This window comes from Gorilla gorilla, chromosome 15 (genome assembly GCF_029281585.2).
Source record: "Gorilla gorilla gorilla isolate KB3781 chromosome 15, NHGRI_mGorGor1-v2.1_pri, whole genome shotgun sequence".
Classification (NCBI taxonomy): domain Eukaryota; kingdom Metazoa; phylum Chordata; class Mammalia; order Primates; family Hominidae; genus Gorilla; species Gorilla gorilla.
The window spans coordinates 108,732,176-108,751,227 of record NC_073239.2 but is presented as its reverse complement, the minus strand read 5'-3'; the positions used below and the strand labels follow the sequence as shown (position 1 = coordinate 108,751,227).

Below are 19,052 nucleotides of genomic sequence, written 5' to 3'. Positions count from 1 at the left end.
CAAAGACAGGGAGGGAAGAGAAGTATGTTTGGGAGACAACATATTCTGACCAATGTTTTGATTTAAATAAAGACAATCTACAGTATGTGTATAACATTAAAAATGCCTTGAATGAATGAATGACCAATGGGGAAGAGACTCATAACTATGAAGACTCACATTTATTAAGGACCCCTGGAGAGTTCTTTTTCTATTGCATGGCTTCCTTATCTCTTCTCTGGCACTTTTATTTCCTAATCTACAGCAGAGCTTCATAGTATATTTGAGTATGAAGCCTTCTTTTTTACATTAAAACATTTCATAAATTTCTACAGAATAGTACTTGTACTTTCAGTCTACAGATAGCATTATATATATATAAAGAATAACTTACCTCCCATCTTAAATCATGTAGCTTAGGAATCACATATGATTCTAAAGAATGAATAAAATGGGTCATAGAAGCTACGACTGGGGTAGCTGCCATTATGAAGTATATCTAGGGTCAGAGTGCATTTTATTTTGTGATTTGGTTGTGATTTTTATAGACTTGGAGACCTTTAGCTTCCTTGTAGTGTTGCTCTATGTAATTAAGACTAATGTTAACCATTAGTACAGACAAGAATTGCTTTTGTTGACAGTAGTTTTAAATGACTAGATTTTTACTTGAAAGCACTGTATGACTGACTACAAAATAAAATTGTTTTCCATCTATGAATTCTTTTGGGAATAAGACTATTTAAAGCTCCTTTTACCATTATGATAAGTTAATGCACTTTAACAGTAGTGTATTAATTGCTCAAATATTGTCTGGACAAAATTAATGTAGATTCCAGAAGTGTTTGGTAAGACCCAAGAGTAGTTTATGTGTCAGGAATTTCTTCTAAAATGGTTAAATAAATATCAAAGTATGCTAGGTTTAGATTATTATATGTAACCTATATTCATATTTGTGACTTTTTTTCTTTTCTTTTTTCTTTTATGTGCAGTTTCTGTGGAAAGAGATTTTAAAGCAACAGTCCCAAATAGTCAAAATGCTACTATCTCTGTACCTCCATTGACTTCTGTTTCTGTAAAGCCTCAGGTTGGCTGTACTGAGGATTATTTGCTTTCCAAATTACCATCTGATGGCAAAGAAGTACCATTTGTGGTGCCCAAGTTTAAGTTATCTTACATTCAACCCAGGACACAAGAAACTCCTTCACATCTGGAAGAACTTGAAGGTAAACAATAAAATAGCAGTATTTAAAAATCGATATGTAGCATTTAAGTGCTATTATTTTACTTTTATATTTTTAATACAAAATTCATATAAATTTTTTTATTTTACTTTTTATATTTTGCTCTTTCTGTAGAAGAACTTAATGTACAGTAGTTTTGAAAGGTCCCATTTTGAAATCTGATCATAATACGATAATTTATATGTAGAATTGGCCTTTTTTCAAGAAATAATATGTAATTGGCCCTCCATATCTGTGGGTTCCACATCTGTGGATTTAACCAACTGCACATCAAAAATATTCAGAAAAAAAAAGAATGATTGCATCTGTACTGAACATGTGCAGACTTTTTTCTTGTCATTTTTCCCCTGAACTGATACAGTATGACAACTATCTCAGTAGCATTTACATTGCGTTAGGTATTATAAGTAATCAAGAGATGATTTAAAGCATATGGGAGGATGTGCATAGGTTATGTGCAAATACTACACCATTTATATAAGGGACTTGAGCATCCATGGATGTTGGTATCATAGAGGGCTGGAACCAATCCCCCACATATACTGAGGGATAACTGTAATTAGAATACCTCAGTTATCCGTCACATGTCTAGAATGAAAAAGTAAAGGAGTTAGTAAACGTAGAAAACATGTTTCTTATTTATTAATTTCTAATATTTGGTTAATAGTCACTTTTCCTTCTCTTCTTTTTTCTACCAGGCTATACTTCCCAGTCTAAATAGTTACTTGAATGAGGTAGATCCATTGGCAGAATTTGGCTGATGTAGAAGCCAAATTATTAGAGAGAAGATGAAACAACATGTAGCTCTTTTCTTGTTTTTTTAAAAAACAATTTGTGTTAGTCCGTTGAAACACTGTAAGTCACAATAGCTTTTTTACCCTCAAAATTTTATTAGAAAAATTTCAAACATACAGGAAAAAAAAAAAAACTTAATAGTGAAGACCTGTATGTCTACCACATAAATTCTGCCATTAACATTACTTACTATACTTGCTTTAGCAAATATCTGTCTACCTATCCATTCTTCTATCCATTATTAATCCACTTTTTGGAGAGGAATGAATTTCAGAGTAAATTGAAGACACCAATATATTTCCTTGCAAACACTTAAACATATATATTATTTACTGGGTTCAATGATCTCTTTACACTTTTCTTCTTTTGGCATAAATTTTACACACAATGAGCTGCCCAAGTGAGTATTTGTAGAATTTTGTGTGTATTTGTTGAATTTTAAGTGTATATTTGTTGAATATTGACAAAAGTATATGTCAGTGTAATCCAAATCTCTATCAAGATCTACAGTATTTGTCCAAATATTTTTTGTCTTATCCCCTCTCTTTTCTTCTTCTGGGATTCCAATTATACCTATGTTGAACCTTTTGATATTGTTCTATGGGTCTCTGAGACTTTTTTTTTTCAAGTATCTTTTTTTCTCTGTTCTTTAGATTCAATAATATTGATCTTTTTTTCAAGTTCACTGTCTCGTCTGTTATCTTTAGCCTGCTGTTAAGCCTATTCATGAATTTTTTATTTTAGACATTGCATTTTTTAGTTCTAGAGTTTACATTTGGTTCTTTGTTATAGTTTTCCTCTACTGCAATTTGTTATTTTTACAGTATTGCAAACCTATTTTCTTTTATGTTTTTAACCTTTAAAATCTTTATCTGGTGATTTCAGCATCTTGATCATCTAGGTTTGGATTCTGTGGATTGTCTTTTTTCTTGAAAATAGATGACATTTTCCTGTTTCTTTGTATATGGAGTAATTTGGGGTTGTATTCTTGATATCAATATCAAAAATATTGAATGTTATGTTGTGGAGACTCTAGATTCAGTTACATTCTTCTGAAAAGGTTCCTTCTTTCCTCCCTGTCTCCCATCCTCCCTTCCTACTTCTCTTCTTTCATCCCTCCCTTCCTCCTTCCCTTTCTCCTTTCCCTCCTGATATGGTTTGGATGTTTGGCCCCACCAAATTCGTGTGATTCCCAATGTTGGAGGTGGGGCCTGGTGGGAGGTGTTTGGATCATGGGGGCAGATCCCTCATGTATGGCTTAGCACCATCCCCTTGGTGATAAGTGAGTTCTAGCTCTGAGTTCCTGTGAGATCTGGTTGTTTAAAAGAGCCTGGCGCCTCCCCTGCCCATCTCTTGCTCCTGCTGTTGCCGTGTGATGTGCCTGTTCTCTTTTTGCCTTCTGCCATGATTGTAAGCTTCCTGAGTCCCTGATTAGAAGCAGATGCTGGCACCATGCTTCCTGTACACACTGCAAAACAGCAAGCAAATGAAACTGCTTTTCTTTATAAATTACCCATCCTCAGATATTCCTTTATAGTGGCACAAACAGACTAACACACCTTCCTTCCATTCCTTCCTTTCTTTCTTCCTCCCTCCTACCAGACAAGTAAACTGGTTGGACTTAAACTACAAATTTTGTCTTGGGTGGCAGCTCTTGGGTGGTAGTTCGGAGATGAGACAGATATTTGAAAAGGCTTTATTTACAGAATTTGGGAATCTCTCCTTTCCAGGATTCCCACCTTACTTTCCTGCAGCTCTGATTTTCTTGAACTGTACCCTGTGGTTCTTCAGGCTAGAAAGACTGTGAGTTTTCTATTGGGGTTTTATATACCCTGTGTGTTGCCAACTTTGATGTGTACTCAGGCTAAAAGTCATTAAAAACAGATAACTCACTTTGTGCCATTACCTGTTTCCCCAGAGTCAACTCCTGTCCAGATCTGTATTACTTTTCTTTACTCTTCATTGCCTTCAGGCTTTTTATTTTCTTGCTTTGTTTTAGTTTTGGTCTAGAGTTTATTGTTACCTACAAGAGAGTTGGGTCTGGTAGGAGTGATTTTTTAAATTTTAAATTAAAATTTGTTTTTTTGAGACAGAGTCTCACTCTGTTGCCCAGGCTGGAGTGCAGTGGCATGGTTTTGGCTTACTGCAGCCTCCATCTCCTGTGTTCAAACAATTCTCATGCCTCAGCTTCCTGAGTAACTAGGACTACAGGTGCACACCACCACACCCAGCTAATTTTTGTATTTATAGAGATGGGGTTTCATCATCTTGGCCAGGCTGGTCTTGAACTCCTATTCTCAAGCATTCCACCCACCTTGGGCTCCCAAATTGCTGGGATTACAGACGTGAGCTACCATGCCTGGCCCAATTTAAATTTTTTAGAGAAAAGAAAAGATGAACCTAGTGCCTGGCCTGTCATCTTACTTTGCGCATATCAATAGTGTTTCTCAAAAATAGTTTTAAAAAGTTCTGGCTTACAGAATACCCAATCAATTGATCTTTCTCTTTTTTTTTCATACTTGTTAACAACATTGGGATTAAACCACACAGTCTTATAAGTTGTTTCATCCACATAATATATTGTGAACATTTCATATTTGTTGCTTTTTGATGAATACATAGTATTTCTTCATATGGACATACTATAATTTTTTAATGAATTTTCTATTCTTAAATAATTTTGAGTTTTTACTCTATTATTTTCATTATCAGAAAAAAGGTAAGAAATATCCACCTGGAAATATGTGATAGTTTTTCTTATGTTCTTGACATTGTGCTAACTGGAAAACATTGCTTTTTGAGTTGAATGAGGAAGAAATTGGTTAACTCCTAAATTATAGGTTCACTGAAGAAGTGGTAAAACCATCTGATTTTTATATATTAAAGAGAAAATTACTTTTATTAGAGTCAAGAAAGTAAGGTGGTACCTAATTATAGAAGTTAAATATGTGTATGTATGTATGCACATGTGAATGATGGGTTGAGAAAAGAGAAGATTTTGAGTGAATAGGGCAGACTGCTATCAATAATGACTAAAATTGTGTTGCAAGCACAGTCATGAATCATTTAACAATGGCGATATGTTCTGAGAAATGTTGTTGTTAAGCTATCTTATAATTGCATGGAGAGTGTAGAGGCACTTACACAAACCTAGATGGTGTAGCCTACTAAACACTTAGGCTATATGGATACCATATTTCTCCTAGGCTACAAACCTATACAATATGTTACTATGCTGTATACTATACTGAATACAGTATTCAGTACAGTAAAAATATGGTATAAAAGTTAAAAGATGATACACCTTGTATTAGTTTGTTCTCACACTGCTGATGAATACATACCTGAGACTGGATAATTTATGATGAAAAAGAGGTTTAATGGAATCACAGTTCCATGTGGCTGGGAAGGCCTGACAATCATGGCAGAAGGTGAAAGGCATGTCTTACATGGCAGCAGGTAAGAGACAATGAGAGCCAAGTGAAAGGGGAAACCCCTTATAAAACCATCAGATCTGAGACTTATTCACTATCACAAGAACAGTATGGGAGAAACCACCCCTATGATTCAATTATCTCCTACCAGGTGTCTCCCACAACATGTGGGAATTAGGGGAGCTACAATTCAAGATGAGATTTGGGTGGGGACACAGCCAAACCATACCATTCTGCCCCTGGCCCGTCCCAAGTCTCACATCCTCATATTTCAAAACCAATTATGCCTTCCCAACAGTCCCCCAAAGTCTTAACTCATTTCAGCATGAACTCAAAAGTCCACAGTTCAAAGTCTCATCTGAGACAAAGCAAGTCCCTTCTGCCTATGAGCCTGCAAAATCAAAAGTTAATTACTTCCTAGATACAATAGGAGTATAGACATTGGATAAATACACCCATTCCAAATGGGAGAAATTGGCTGAAATGAAGGGGCTAAGGGCCCCATGCAAATCCACAATCCAGCAGGGCAGTCAAATCTTAAAGCTCCAGAATGATCACCTTTGACTCCATGTCTCGCATCCAGGTCATGCTAATGCAAGAGGTGGGTTACCATGGTCTTGGGCAGCTCCACCCCTGTGGCTTTGCAAGGTACAGCTTCCCTCCTAGCTGCTTTCACGGGCTGGTGTTGAGTATCTGTGGCTTTTCCAGGTGCACAATGCAAGCTGTTGGTGGATCTGCCATTCTGGGGTCTGGAGGATGGTGGCCTTCTTCTCACAGCTCTACTAGGCAGTGCCCCAGTGGGGACTCTGTGGGGGCTTCAACTCCACATTTCTCTTCCATACTGCCCTAGCAGAGGTTCTCCATGATTGCCCCACCCCTGCAGCAAACGTTTGCCTGGACATCCAGGCATTTCCTTACATCCTCTGAAATCTAGGCAGAGGTTCCCAAACCTCAATTCTTGTGACTTCTGTGCACCTGCAGGCTCAACCATGTGGAAGCTGCCAAGACTTGGGGCTTCCACCCTCTGAAGCCATGGCCCAAGCTGTACCTTGGCCCCTTTAGCCATTGCTAGAGCAACTGGGATGCAGGGCACCAAGTCCCTAGGCTGCACACAGCAGGGGGGCCCTGGGCCTGGCCCGTGAAACCACTTTTTCCTCCTGGGCCTCTGGGCCTGTGATGGGAGGGCTTGCTGCAAAGGTCTCTGACATAGCCTGAAGACATTTTCCCCATTGTCTTGATGATTAACATTTGGCTCCTTGTCACCTATGCAAATTTCTGCAGGTGGCTTGAATTTCTCCTCAGAAAATGTGTTTTTTTTTCTATTGCATTGACAGTCTGCAAATGTTTCAAACTTTTATGCTCTCTTTTAAAACTGAATGCTTTTAACAGCAGCCAGGTCACCTCTTGAATGCTTTGCTGCTTAGAAATTTCTTCCACCAGATACCCTAAATCATCTCCCTCAAGTTCAAAGTTTCGGAAATCTCTACAGCAGGGGCAAAATGACACCAGTGTCTTTGCTAAAACATAGCAAGAGCCACTTTTACTGCAGTTCCCAACAAGTTCCTCATCTCTATCTGAGACCACCTTGGCCTGGATTTCATTGTCTATGTCATTATCAGCATTTTGGTCAAAGCCATTCAACAAGTCTCTAGGCAGTTCCTAACTTTCCCACATCTTCCTGTCTTCTTCTGAGCCCTCCAAACTGTTCCAACCTCTGCCTGTTACTCAGTTCCAAAGTTGCTTCCACATTTTTGGGTATCTTTACAGCAGCACCCCACTCCTGGTACCAGTTTACTATATTAGTCCATTTTCATGCTGCTGATAAAGACATACCTGAGTTTAGGTAATCTATAAAGAAAAAGAGGTTTAATGGACTCACAGTTCCACGTGGCTGGGGAGGCCTCACGATCATGGTGGAAGGAGAAAGACACATCTTACATGGTAGCAGGCAAGAGAGAATGAGAGCCAAGCAAAAGGGGAAACCCCTTTAAAAAAACCATCAGATCTCTTGAGACTTATTCACTACAAGTACAGTCTGGGGGAAACTGTCCCCATGATTCAGTTGTCTCCCACCAGGTCTCTCCCACAACACATGAGAATTATAGGAGCTACAATTAAAGATGAGATTTGGATGGGGACACAGCCAAGTCATATCACACCTGTATAGGGCATTTACCATGAATGGAGCTTGCAGGGCTGTAAGTTGTTTTGGGTGAGTCAGTGAGTGAGTAGTGAGTGAATGTGGAAACTAGGACATTACTGTATACTACTGTGGATTTTATAAATGCTGTACACTTAGGATATACTAAATTTATTAAATATATTTTTGTTTCTTCAACAATAAATCACCCTTAGCTTACTGTAACTTTTTTACTGTATAAACTTTTTTTTTTTTTTTTTGAAACAGAGTCTCAGTCTGTCACCAAGCTGGAGTGCAGTGGCACGATCCTGGCTGACTGCAACCTCTGCCTCCCAGGTTCAAGCGATTCTCCTGCCTCAGCCTCCCAAGTAGCTGGGACTACAGGCGCGGGCCACCACACACAGCTAATTTGTATTTTTAGTAGAGACTGGATTTCACTATGTTGGCCAGGATGGTCTCGATCTCTTAACCTAGTGATCTGCCCACCTCGCCCTTTCAAAGTGCTGGGATTACAGGCGTAAGCCGCCATGCCTGGCCTAAACTTTTAAATATTTTAAAACTTTTGACTTTTTTGTAATAACACTTGGCTTAAATACAAACACAGTGTGCAGCTGTACAAAAATATTTATATCCTTACTCTATAAGCTTTTTTCTATTAAAAACTTTTTTTTTTACTTCTTAAACTTTTTTGTTAAAAACTTAGACACAAACATCCACATTAGCCTAGGCCTACATATCTTGATGACAATCATTGCCGTGTCACTAGACCATAGGAACTTTTCGGCTTCATTATAATCTTATGGAACCACTGCCGTATATGTGGTCTATAGTTGACCACAATGTTGTTATACGGAGAATTACAATAATTTAAACCTTTGAAGAATTTAGCTTTATGTCTACATATTATTCCCAATGTGATTATTAACCTTGAAAGGAATTTGACCTATATTTTCTTTTTTAAATTATGAAATATTATACACATAGAAAAATGCACAAAACAGAAACATACAGCTCAGTGATTTATTACAAAGCAGAATACCCATGTAGGTATCGCCTAGGTAAAGACATAGAGTAGTACTAGTGACCCCATAGCTTCTCTCCATTTTTTTGCCTTTCAGTCACCCTAGAGTGTTCAGTGTCACCATTGTTACAATCATGACTCTCTTGCCTTTCTTCTTACCACCTCTAAGCTCATATCCCTGAATATTGTAGTTTAATTTTTTCTGTTTTCTGAACTTAAAATAAACAATTTATTCAGTCTGTGTTCTTTTGTTTATGGTTTTCTCATTCAACATTATGTTTTTTAGATTAATTCAAGTAATTGTCCATAGTTTTAGTTTGTTTTTGTATCTGTACAGTAAGTGTATATTATAATTCGTTCTGTATTCTAAATGGCATAGTGTACAGTAGTGTTTCTGTGTAGCATATTGTAAGGAATTTGTATGTAGTAAGTATATACTATATCTATTTTACTGTTGATGGAATTTTGAGTTTTCCAATTTTTTGGCTATTATGGGTAATAATACTTATGAACATTCTTATACCTATCTCTTGGTGCACATGTACAAGCACTTCGGTTGTGTATATGTTCAGAATGGCTTGTTGGGTCATAGAATATAAATATCTTCGGCTTTAGTAGAAATTGCCAAACTCTTTTTCCATAGTGATTATATCAATTTACATTTCCACTAGCAGAGTATGATCGTTTACATTCCTCTACTTTCTTGCCAACACGTACTATTGTCCGTCTTTTTGCTTTTAACCATTCTGGTGAGTGTGTAGTGGTATTTCCTTGGGTTTTCAACTTATTTTTTCCTCGTGACTAATGAGATTGATTGTCTTCTGAAGTGCCTATCAATGTCTTAAGCCAATTTATATATAGTCTCGTCTGTCTTTTTCTTATTGATTTGTAGGTGTTCCTCATGTATTCTGGATATGAGCCCTTTATGGCCATACCACCCTGAATGCTCCTGATCTCATCTGATCTCAGAAGCTAAGCAGGGTCAGGCCTGGTTAGTACTTGGATGCATATGAGCCCTTTGTCAGTTATACTTGTTGCACATATCTTCTTTCACTCTGTGGGTTACCTTAAATAGTCTTTGACAAATGGGAATTTTAAATTTTAATGTAGTTTAGTTTATTAAAATATGTCTATGATTAGGCTGGTCGTGGTGGTTCATGCCTGTAATCCCAGCACTTTGGGAGGCTGAGGCGGTGGATCACTTGAACCCAGGAGTTCAAGACCAGCCTGGCCAACATGGTGAAACTCCATCTCTACTAAAAATACAAAAACTTAGCTGGCGTGGTGGCATGTGCCTGTAATCCCAGCTACTTGGGAGGCTGAGGCAGGAGAATAGCTTGAACCCAGAAGGTGGAGGTTTCAGTGAGCCGAGATCATGCCACTGCATTCCAGCCTGGGCAACAGAGTGAGAATCAACTTCAAAAATAATAATAAATAAATAAATAAAATTATATATATATATATGTATGTACGTGTGTTTGTATATATATGTATGTATGTATATGATTAATGCTCTTTATGTTCCATTTAAGAAGTGCTTCCCTGTCCTAACGTCATGAAAATTTTCTTATCAGTTAACCTGAATATAGAAGCTTTATTGGTTTGCCTGTAATATTTAATTTAGTTCTACAATCCCCATGGAACTAATTTTTTTGTGAATATCTTTAGTTGAATGCAGGCTTATTTTTTCCCTGTTGATATCCAGTTGTCTTATCACCTTTTAGTGAAAAGATCATTCTTTCTTGTGCAGTGCCACCTTAATTATAAAGTAAGTGTTCATGAAATGGGTGTCTATTTCTAGGCCTTCTTTTCTTTGCTATTGATCTCTTTTTCTATCACTTACCAATATTATATTCCTAATTCCCAGTAGAGCGAATCTTTCAGTCTTGTTTTTCTTCTTAAAGATTAAGTTTTTGGTTATTCTTAGTCTTTAGTGTTTCCATGTAAATAGTTTTTATTTTTATTTTTGCTATTTGATTTCCAACTTAATTGCATTGTAGTAAGAAAACGTACTTTGTATGATTTCAGTCCTTCCAAATTTGAGAGTTTCTCGGTGTATCTCAGCATGTGGTCAATTTTAATAAATGTTCTACGTCTTCTTGAAAAGGATGTATCTCCCCCGCCAATCTTGTAATTTAAAAGATGTTCTATATATAAGTAGAAAAATAAGAGGAAACTCAAATCACACAATACAGAATTGTCTATGGGGCAAAGAAAAATGCCAGAAATATACCAGACTGTCTTAAGTGCAGGCTTAATGGCTGATCCTTGGCATAATACTTCACACAGAACTCCCTAAATATGTGCTGATATTTTTAGCTATCAAAGACATGTGATTTAGTATTACTTGAGACAAAATATTTTTTCTTTTACCCTGGGTGTACCAGCTGTTGGCTAATAACTCCAAGAAAAGGATGTTATAAACTTTTAGAAACATTTGCTTTCAGGATCTGCCAGAGCATCTTTTGGAGATCGAAAGGTAGAACTTTCCAGTTCATCCCAGCACGGACCTAGCTATGATGTGTATAACCCATTCTATATGTATCAGCACATTTCACCTGATTTGAGTCGACGCTTTCCTCCCCGTTCAGAAGTGACGAGACTGTATGGATCGGGTATGAACATTTTTTGTGCTTTTCCTCTCTGTGTTTCTCTTTAAGAAATTTAGAAATCAAATCTAAGATATGGGAATAAATTATTTTTACTATTAAAAGCAATTTAAAAATAAGAAAACAAGCTTCATAAATGTGATAAACGTTATGACATCTCTGTAGTATTATATCTAATATAAGAATTGAAAGATTAATGAGTTATATCTGTTGGTAGTTCTAAATTCCATTTAATTTCCCTTTTTTGAAAGAAGCTTTGGTTCAAGAGATCTTTTATACAACATGGAGACTATAGTTAATTATGATATATTCTTGAAAAGTGCTAAGAGAGTGGATATTAGGTGTTCTCAAAACACTTTTTGTTATCATTCAAAAGTGATAACTGTGAGGTAATACATTTGTAAATTAGCTAGATTTAATCATTCTGCAACGTATATATACTTTAAAACATTATGTTGTTCATGATAAATACATACAACAAAAGAGAAAGAAGTTAGCTACATAACAGGTACAAGGGAAAAAACATAAAGAAGAAAGAAGTTTTGTTTTCAGATTATTTTGTCTTTTTATTGTTGTTGTTTTGAGACAGAGTCTCACTTTGTTGCCCAGGCCGGAGTGCAGTGGTGCAATCTCAGCTCACTGCAGCATCAACCTCCCAGGCTCAAGTGATTCTCACACCTCAGCTCCCCATCACCCCTGCCCCACCGCCAAAGCTGGGGCTACAGATGCGTGCCACCACACCTGACTAATTTTTTTGAATTTTTTTGTATTTTTTTGTAGAGATGGGGTTTTGCCATGTTGCCCAGGTTAGGCTCAAAATCCTGGGCTGAAGCAATCCTCCTGCCTTGGCCTCCCAAATTGCTGGAATTACAGGCATGAGCCACTACACCAGCCCAGATTATTTTGTGTGCATTTCACTTGTCACCTGTATATTCATAAACTCTTCAACAGCTATTTGTACATAGATATGTTGTACTAAATACAGTAATATTTTTTCATTTTTTTCTGTATTCAGTGAAAATGATGAATTTAGAAACTCATGGTGTGATGGGAAATATAAACAAACTGCTTAAGTGATTATAGAGCTTTTGTAGTTTCATATTTGAGACTGTGTGAATTATAGTCTACCATGTTCGTCTGTGATTCACAAAATTCTCAGTTTTTCAGGATATATATATATACACACACATATATATGTATGTGTATATATATGTATATATGTATACATATGTGTGTGTGTATATATATATCTCTCTCAACCAGTGAATTTAGGGTGAGGTACTGAAAATAAAGAAGAAATACTTATTTAAGGGCCTGCCTTGCGTTCACTACTGTGCTAGAATATACAATTGGCATACAAAGTTCCTTTCTTCACAGATCTTACAGTGTAGGAGGGAAACTAAAAATACAGACTAGAAATATAGGAGCACATGGGATTGAGTATTGATTTTTAAAAGTAATACATGCTTATTAATAATAAATAGTTGCACTACACTTTAAATACAGAGTGTTTACTCTTAGATTATATTTATTGGATCAAGGAATGGGGAATGTAAAGAAAAAAGTAATTTTCCCTGTTTGATAATTGATGTGGATGTGAAAATGTGTTGTTTGATTTATGTTGATTTCTGTTTCAAACAAAAATAAAATAATTGAAAAAATTTTTTTTAAGTTTAAAAAATTTTTATTAGAAGGCTTTATCTCTTCTGTAGATTTGCACAAAATATTCATGATGTATTGCTACAGAGATTTAGTTCATGGTAATTAAGTAGAATTCCAGTGTTTCTTAAAAATATATACTTTTCTCATATCCGTTTGTAGTTTGTGATTTAAGGACCAACAAACTTCCCGGTTCCCCTGGGCTAAGCAAATCTATGTTTGATCTTACAAACTCATCTCAGCGATTCATCCAGGTGAATTATCTACATAAATTTAATTATATGTGATAATTTCCTTTCAAATTAAAAATTCAGAAATGTATGAATTACGTTAGGAATATGTTGTATATTTTTTGTAGATGTATCTGTTCCGATATCTGAAGAATAAATAATTGATATTTCCCATGTATATTATTTTAGAAAGCTGTTATTTGATTGCTAAAAGGCAGTAGTTTTTCTTTTTTCAGTAAATTTTATATCTCAGTTGGTATGCTCTCAGGGAACCTTGAAACAGTTGGTATTTAAAATGGTGTAATTAAAAGTGGTTATTAATTTAGCTTTTCTTACTGAATATAACCAGCTAGTTTTAAAAATTATATTTCTTTTGAGATGCAGGACTTTATTCACTGATATTAACACTGCATCCTCCTGGTTTTGAAAAGGAATTGAGAATTATTTTGATGTTTTAAAAAATGTTTCTTTTTTATTACAAGTAAACTGTAATTATTTAAAATTAGGAAATAGAAGTAAGCAAAGTAGAAAGACAAATTCCTATATTTCCTATAACTCAGAGTAAGTGCAATGTGAAAATATTGTTATATGTACTCATGGTCTTGTTTCCATGTGAATATATGTACATATATTTTTAAAAATGGAAATATATTCTAGATAATCCTTAATCCTCAAGTGAGTTAACTTTTTATAGATTTAATTTTTTTATAGCAGCAGTTGTTTAACACGCATCAGAATTGTTTGGAGGGCTTGTTAAAACACAGGATGACAGGCTTCATCCTCAGAGTTCTTAATTCAGTAGCTCTGCAGTAGGGCCTGAGTTTGTATTCCTACCAAGTTCCAAATGATACTGTTTCTGCAGGTCCAGATTGACTATGCTTTGATAATTGCTGCTTTACAGGTTTTTCCATAGCAGGCTATTTCTAAATAAATTCTCATTTTCATTAATACTCTCAGGTATGAAACTTAAGCAGTAATATCTTTCTCCTTATTACAAAACCAAACCAAAAACAGCAAAGGCTTTCCAGTATATCATCTTGTAAGATATTTAAGATATTCCTAACAAATGCCAAAAGCTTTTTTTTTTTTTTTTTTTTAACTACCTGTAAGTGGGAAATTCTGACCTGTAACACTGTCAAAATAGTTAGCATGCAGTTTGTTACTAGGATGGATATTGAGGCATATGTATCAGAATCCTTAAGGTTTCATATGCAATTTCTGACTAAAGAATAATTTTATTTATAGAGACATGATTCATTGTCCAGTGTACCCAGTAGTTCTTCTTCAAGGAAAAATTCTCAGGGGAGTAACAGAAGCCTGGGTAAGGAATAAAGTATCCTGCTTTTATACTCTTAAGATAATTATTTCTACTCAATAGTAACTTGAAAGTGTATATAAGGTGAAAAACTCTAGATGATTATATCTACTATGTTGATATAATAAATTAAGTCTAAATAAAACTATGTTGGTAGTGTTATCAGCATATGGATACTCAGATCACATGGTCCATTTCTCAGTGTTCAGGTACAAGTGTGGCTTTTTAAAAAGTGATGAAGCAGTTGAATATCTTTTGTTTGTATTAAAGTGTACTAGTGAAGGAGCCTCCAGAAGAATACAGTATTAAGGCCATATAAATGTTATTTGGAAAGATTTCTCTTAGTTTTAATTTAAATCCCTCACTGCAATTGGGTTAAGTTTTTAAAACCATGAGACCTTTTTATAGTATATATCTTCCCTCTAGTGCTTCAATAAATATATTAAAGTGTGATTTTTGTCTTCTTAGATTGTGAACTTTAAAAAATAATTGTAGCATTTTAAAGTTGTGCTCTTAAAATTGGATTGTATCAAAGCTTAATTGGGTTAGAAGGATTGCATGGCATTTGAAACATCTTTGTCCTTTTATAATTCAGATACAATTACTCTATCAGGAGATGAAAGGGACTTTGGGAGACTGAATGTGAAATTGTTTTATAATTCTTCAGTAGAACAGATCTGGATCACAGTTTTACAGGTAAATTAGTATAGTTAATACCAGCTTTTATTACAAAATTGAATATTTAGACATTGTAAACATTGACTATTGCCCTTTTCTGGGGATGGGCCAATGCCACCTTTGACATTTGGAATTCTTTAATATTTTTACAGAAAATAGTATTTAATAAAGCATCTAAGAAAAAAATCTGTAGTATGATGGAAGTATGTGTGTTTTTAAGCTCAAGAGGGAAATTGACATAACATCTAGAATATTATATGTCAAGATTTGCTTAATGTGGATGCAACATGAGGTCTCAGGAGACAAGTTTATTTTTGTAGTTTTTATCTAAAGTCAGTACCTCAAGAAATACATCAAATGTTTGTATTGTTGGATCCTTTGTAAAATTCAAACTGTATTTTTAATTTTTTTAGTGCAGAGATTTAAGTTGGCCCTCTAGTTATGGAGACACTCCTACTGTTTCTATAAAAGGAATACTTACATTGCCCAAACCAGTGCATTTCAGATCTTCAGCCAAGGAAGGTTCCAACGTAAGTGGCTGTTTGTACTTGAATTTCTTTTCTGTTTTTTTTTTATATTTGTCACTTTTACCCATGTAAACAAGTCAGAATAAGAAAGTCTTTTATCTTAGGGAAACTACAACTATGTATGACTGCTTTTTCAAGGCAACTTTGAGTCTGAAAAATATTTGATATTTCATTGTCTAGTATTAAGATGCATTTAAAAATAATATATTATTCACTAAAATATATAGAAGATGAACAATATCTAAGAAACCCGTTTACTTTTCTTGTGTGAAAGGAAATAAATCTTGGCTTCTCTTTCCCCCAACCCACTTTGGCTTTGAAAAATCAATTCATGATTGCAATGAATTTCTTTTAAATATTTCCAATTAGTATAACAGAAAGACTTATGATCCTGAGTTTGGTTTTGTAGATCCTAGATTTTACATTAATTTAAATACATCTTCATTTCTGTCACTTGTTATAGGTTAAAAGATTGTTGTTTTTCTATGCAAATGAAAAGATATCTTCTAAAAGACATCATTTTAAAATAATATCATTCAAATGACTAATAAACATATAAAAAGTTTCTTCTCACTGTTAATCATAGAAATACAAATTTAAATTGCGTGTATTGCTTTCTGTTTCTTTCTTCCTCTTTCTTTCTTTCCTTTCTTCTTAGAATTAGGAAAACTTTTACAGGTATTCTAGAACATACAACTTCTTAGAAATTATCTTGACACTACATGTCAAAACCTTAAAATATTTATACTTTTAAACAGTAATTCTACTTTGAAACTGGAAATTATTTCTGTGGAAATAATCTAAAATAAAAATATATAAAATAGTCTTGGAAGTTTTGTTTGAAGAAAAATTGAAAAAACTTCAAATGTGTCATACAGAGGAACGGTTGAAAAACCTAATGGTGTACCTATGTGTATTAGTTTGCTAGGGCTACCATAACAGTACTGTACCACAAACTGGGTGACTTACAGCAACAGAATTTTCTCTCTTGCAGCTTTGGAGAAAGTCCAAAATTAAAATGTCAGCAGTGTTGATTCCTTCTCTGAGGGAGAATCTGTTCCATGCCTCTCTTCCAGCTACTGTGATAGCCAGCAATCCTTGACATTACCTGGCTTGTAGATCACTCCAGTCTCTGCTTCTGTCTTCGCATGGCATTATACCTGTGTTCTGTGTATTCACATGGCCATCTTCTTAAAAGGATACCAGTCATTAGGGGTCCACCCTACGTCAGTATTACCTTTTCTTAACTTCACTGATCACATCTACGGTGACCCTGTTTCCAAATGAGTTCACATTCTGAGATGCTGGGGCTCAGGACTTCAACATATCTTTTTTAGGGGGGTGTAATTCATCCCATAACACCATGTGATAGAAAACTAGGTAACTATGAAAACTAATGTTTAGGAAGAGTTTTTAAGGAGCTGGAAAAACATTTTTAATAAATGAAAAAGACAATGATCAAAATTGGGTTGTGTGTGTATGTGTATATGTGTATGAATGTGTATATATGTATGTATGTGTATATGTATATATGTATATATATATTAGGATCTTTATGAAAATATGTGTCATTGAAAGTCTAGCTAGAAATAAACCTTAACTCGTTATAACCTTGACACTCATAGATGAATACTTTCTGAATTAAACAATTTTACTTTTTGATTTTCAAATAAAGCTAATTTAACTTAGGAAAAGTTAGGAAAAATGTTCCCATATTAAAACTTGTATGGAATCTTTCATTTTACAATTTTATTATTATATATAAAGTTGTTTGGGAGACTCCTATTTGGCAAAATATGGAAAGTGTGAAATGAAGCATCACACTTGCATAATTTGTAAGCTCATTAAACATTTTGTGTGTAATATATAATTGGTGTGATTCTATGACTTGAGACTCTGAAAGAAAAAGATAGCTCAGTAGTTGTGAGACCCTCAGAAAGACAGTTCTGGCTGTACAGACAGACATAAGCTATTACAACAAGAGTAACAGTTTGGGCACAGTATAGGCATACTTCGGAGATACTGTAGGTTCAGTTCCAGACTGCCACACTAAAATGAACATTGCAATAAAGCAGGTCACATGAGTTTTTTGGTTTCCCAGTGCATACAAAAGTTATCTTTATACTGTAGTCCATTAAGTGTGCAATAGCATTATGTCTAAAAAAAGTAATTGACATACTTTAATTTAAAATACTTTATTTCTAAAAAATGTTAGTGATCATCTGAGTCTTCAGCAAGTTGTAATTTTTTTGCTGGTGGAAGGTTTTGCCTTGATGTTGATGGCTGCTGAATGATCAGGGTGGTGGTTAGTGAAGGTTGAAGTGGCTGTGGCAATTTCTTAAAATAAGACAACAGTGAAGTTAGCCACATCTATAGACTCTTCCTTTCACAAAAAAGTTCCCTGTAGTATGTGATGCTGTTTGATAGCATTTTATCCACAGTAGAACTTCTTTCAAAATTGGATTCCATCCTCTCAAACCCTGCTATTGCTTTTCAGCTAAGTTTATGTAATATTCTGAATCCTCTGAATTCATTTCAACAACGTTCACAGCATCTTCACCAGGAGTAGATTCCATCTCCAGAAACTACTTTCTTTGCTCATGTGTGAGAAGCAACTCTTTATCTGTTCATATTGTATCATGAGATGGCAGCCATTCAATTGCATCTTCAAGATCTACTTCTAATTCTAGTTCTCTTGCTATTTCCACCACATCTGCAATTCCTCTGCTGAAATTTTGAATCCCTCAAAGTCAGCCATGAGGATTAGAATAAACTTCTTCCAGATTCCTGCTAATGTCCTTCTTTTGACCTTTCATGCATCATGAATTTTCTTAATGGCATCTAAAATCCTGAATCCTTTCTAAAAAGTTTTCAATTGCTTTTGCCCAGGTCCATCAGAGGAATCACTATCTATGGCAGTGATAGCCTTACAAAATTTAGTTTTTAAGTAATAACACTTGAAAGTTGAAATTACTCCCTGATCCATGGGATGCAGAATGGATGTGTTTGCAGACATGAAAATAACATTCATCTCTGTATACATCTCTGTCAGGGCTCTTGGGTGACGAAGTGCATTGTCAATGAGAAATAATGTTTTGAAAGGAATCTTTTTTTTTGTTTGAGCAGTAGATCTCAATAGTAGACTTAAAATATTTAGTAAACCATTCTGTAAACAGATATGCTGTTATCCAGGCTTTGTTGTTCCCTTTATAGAGCACAGGCATAGTTAATTTCGTATAATACTTAAGGGCCCTAGGATTTTCAAAAGGGTAAGGGAGTGTTGGCTTCAACTCAGAGTGACTGATTGCATTAGCCCCTAACAAGAGAGTCAGCCTAGTCCTTTGAAGCCTTGAAGTCAGGCATTGACTTCTCCGTAACTGTGAAAGTCCTAGATGGCATCTTCTTCCAACAGAAGGCTCTTTTG

At 35.1% G+C, this 19,052-nt stretch overlaps 1 protein-coding gene across 3 annotated transcripts in view; it reads left to right on the top strand.

Moving 5' to 3' along the window:
- TC2N (tandem C2 domains, nuclear) overlaps nt 1-19,052 on the top strand; it is an 85,226-nt gene that overhangs the window by 52,568 nt on the left and 13,606 nt on the right. For all 3 annotated transcript variants that reach the window (XM_055361251.2, XM_004055584.5, XM_019010194.4), the window contains exons 3-8: nt 969-1,202; nt 11,058-11,225; nt 13,041-13,132; nt 14,354-14,429; nt 15,019-15,119; nt 15,515-15,631. In XM_055361251.2, the coding sequence (XP_055217226.1) occupies nt 969-1,202; nt 11,058-11,225; nt 13,041-13,132; nt 14,354-14,429; nt 15,019-15,119; nt 15,515-15,631 (788 nt within the window). The remainder of the gene's footprint in view (nt 1-968; nt 1,203-11,057; nt 11,226-13,040; nt 13,133-14,353; nt 14,430-15,018; nt 15,120-15,514; nt 15,632-19,052) is intronic.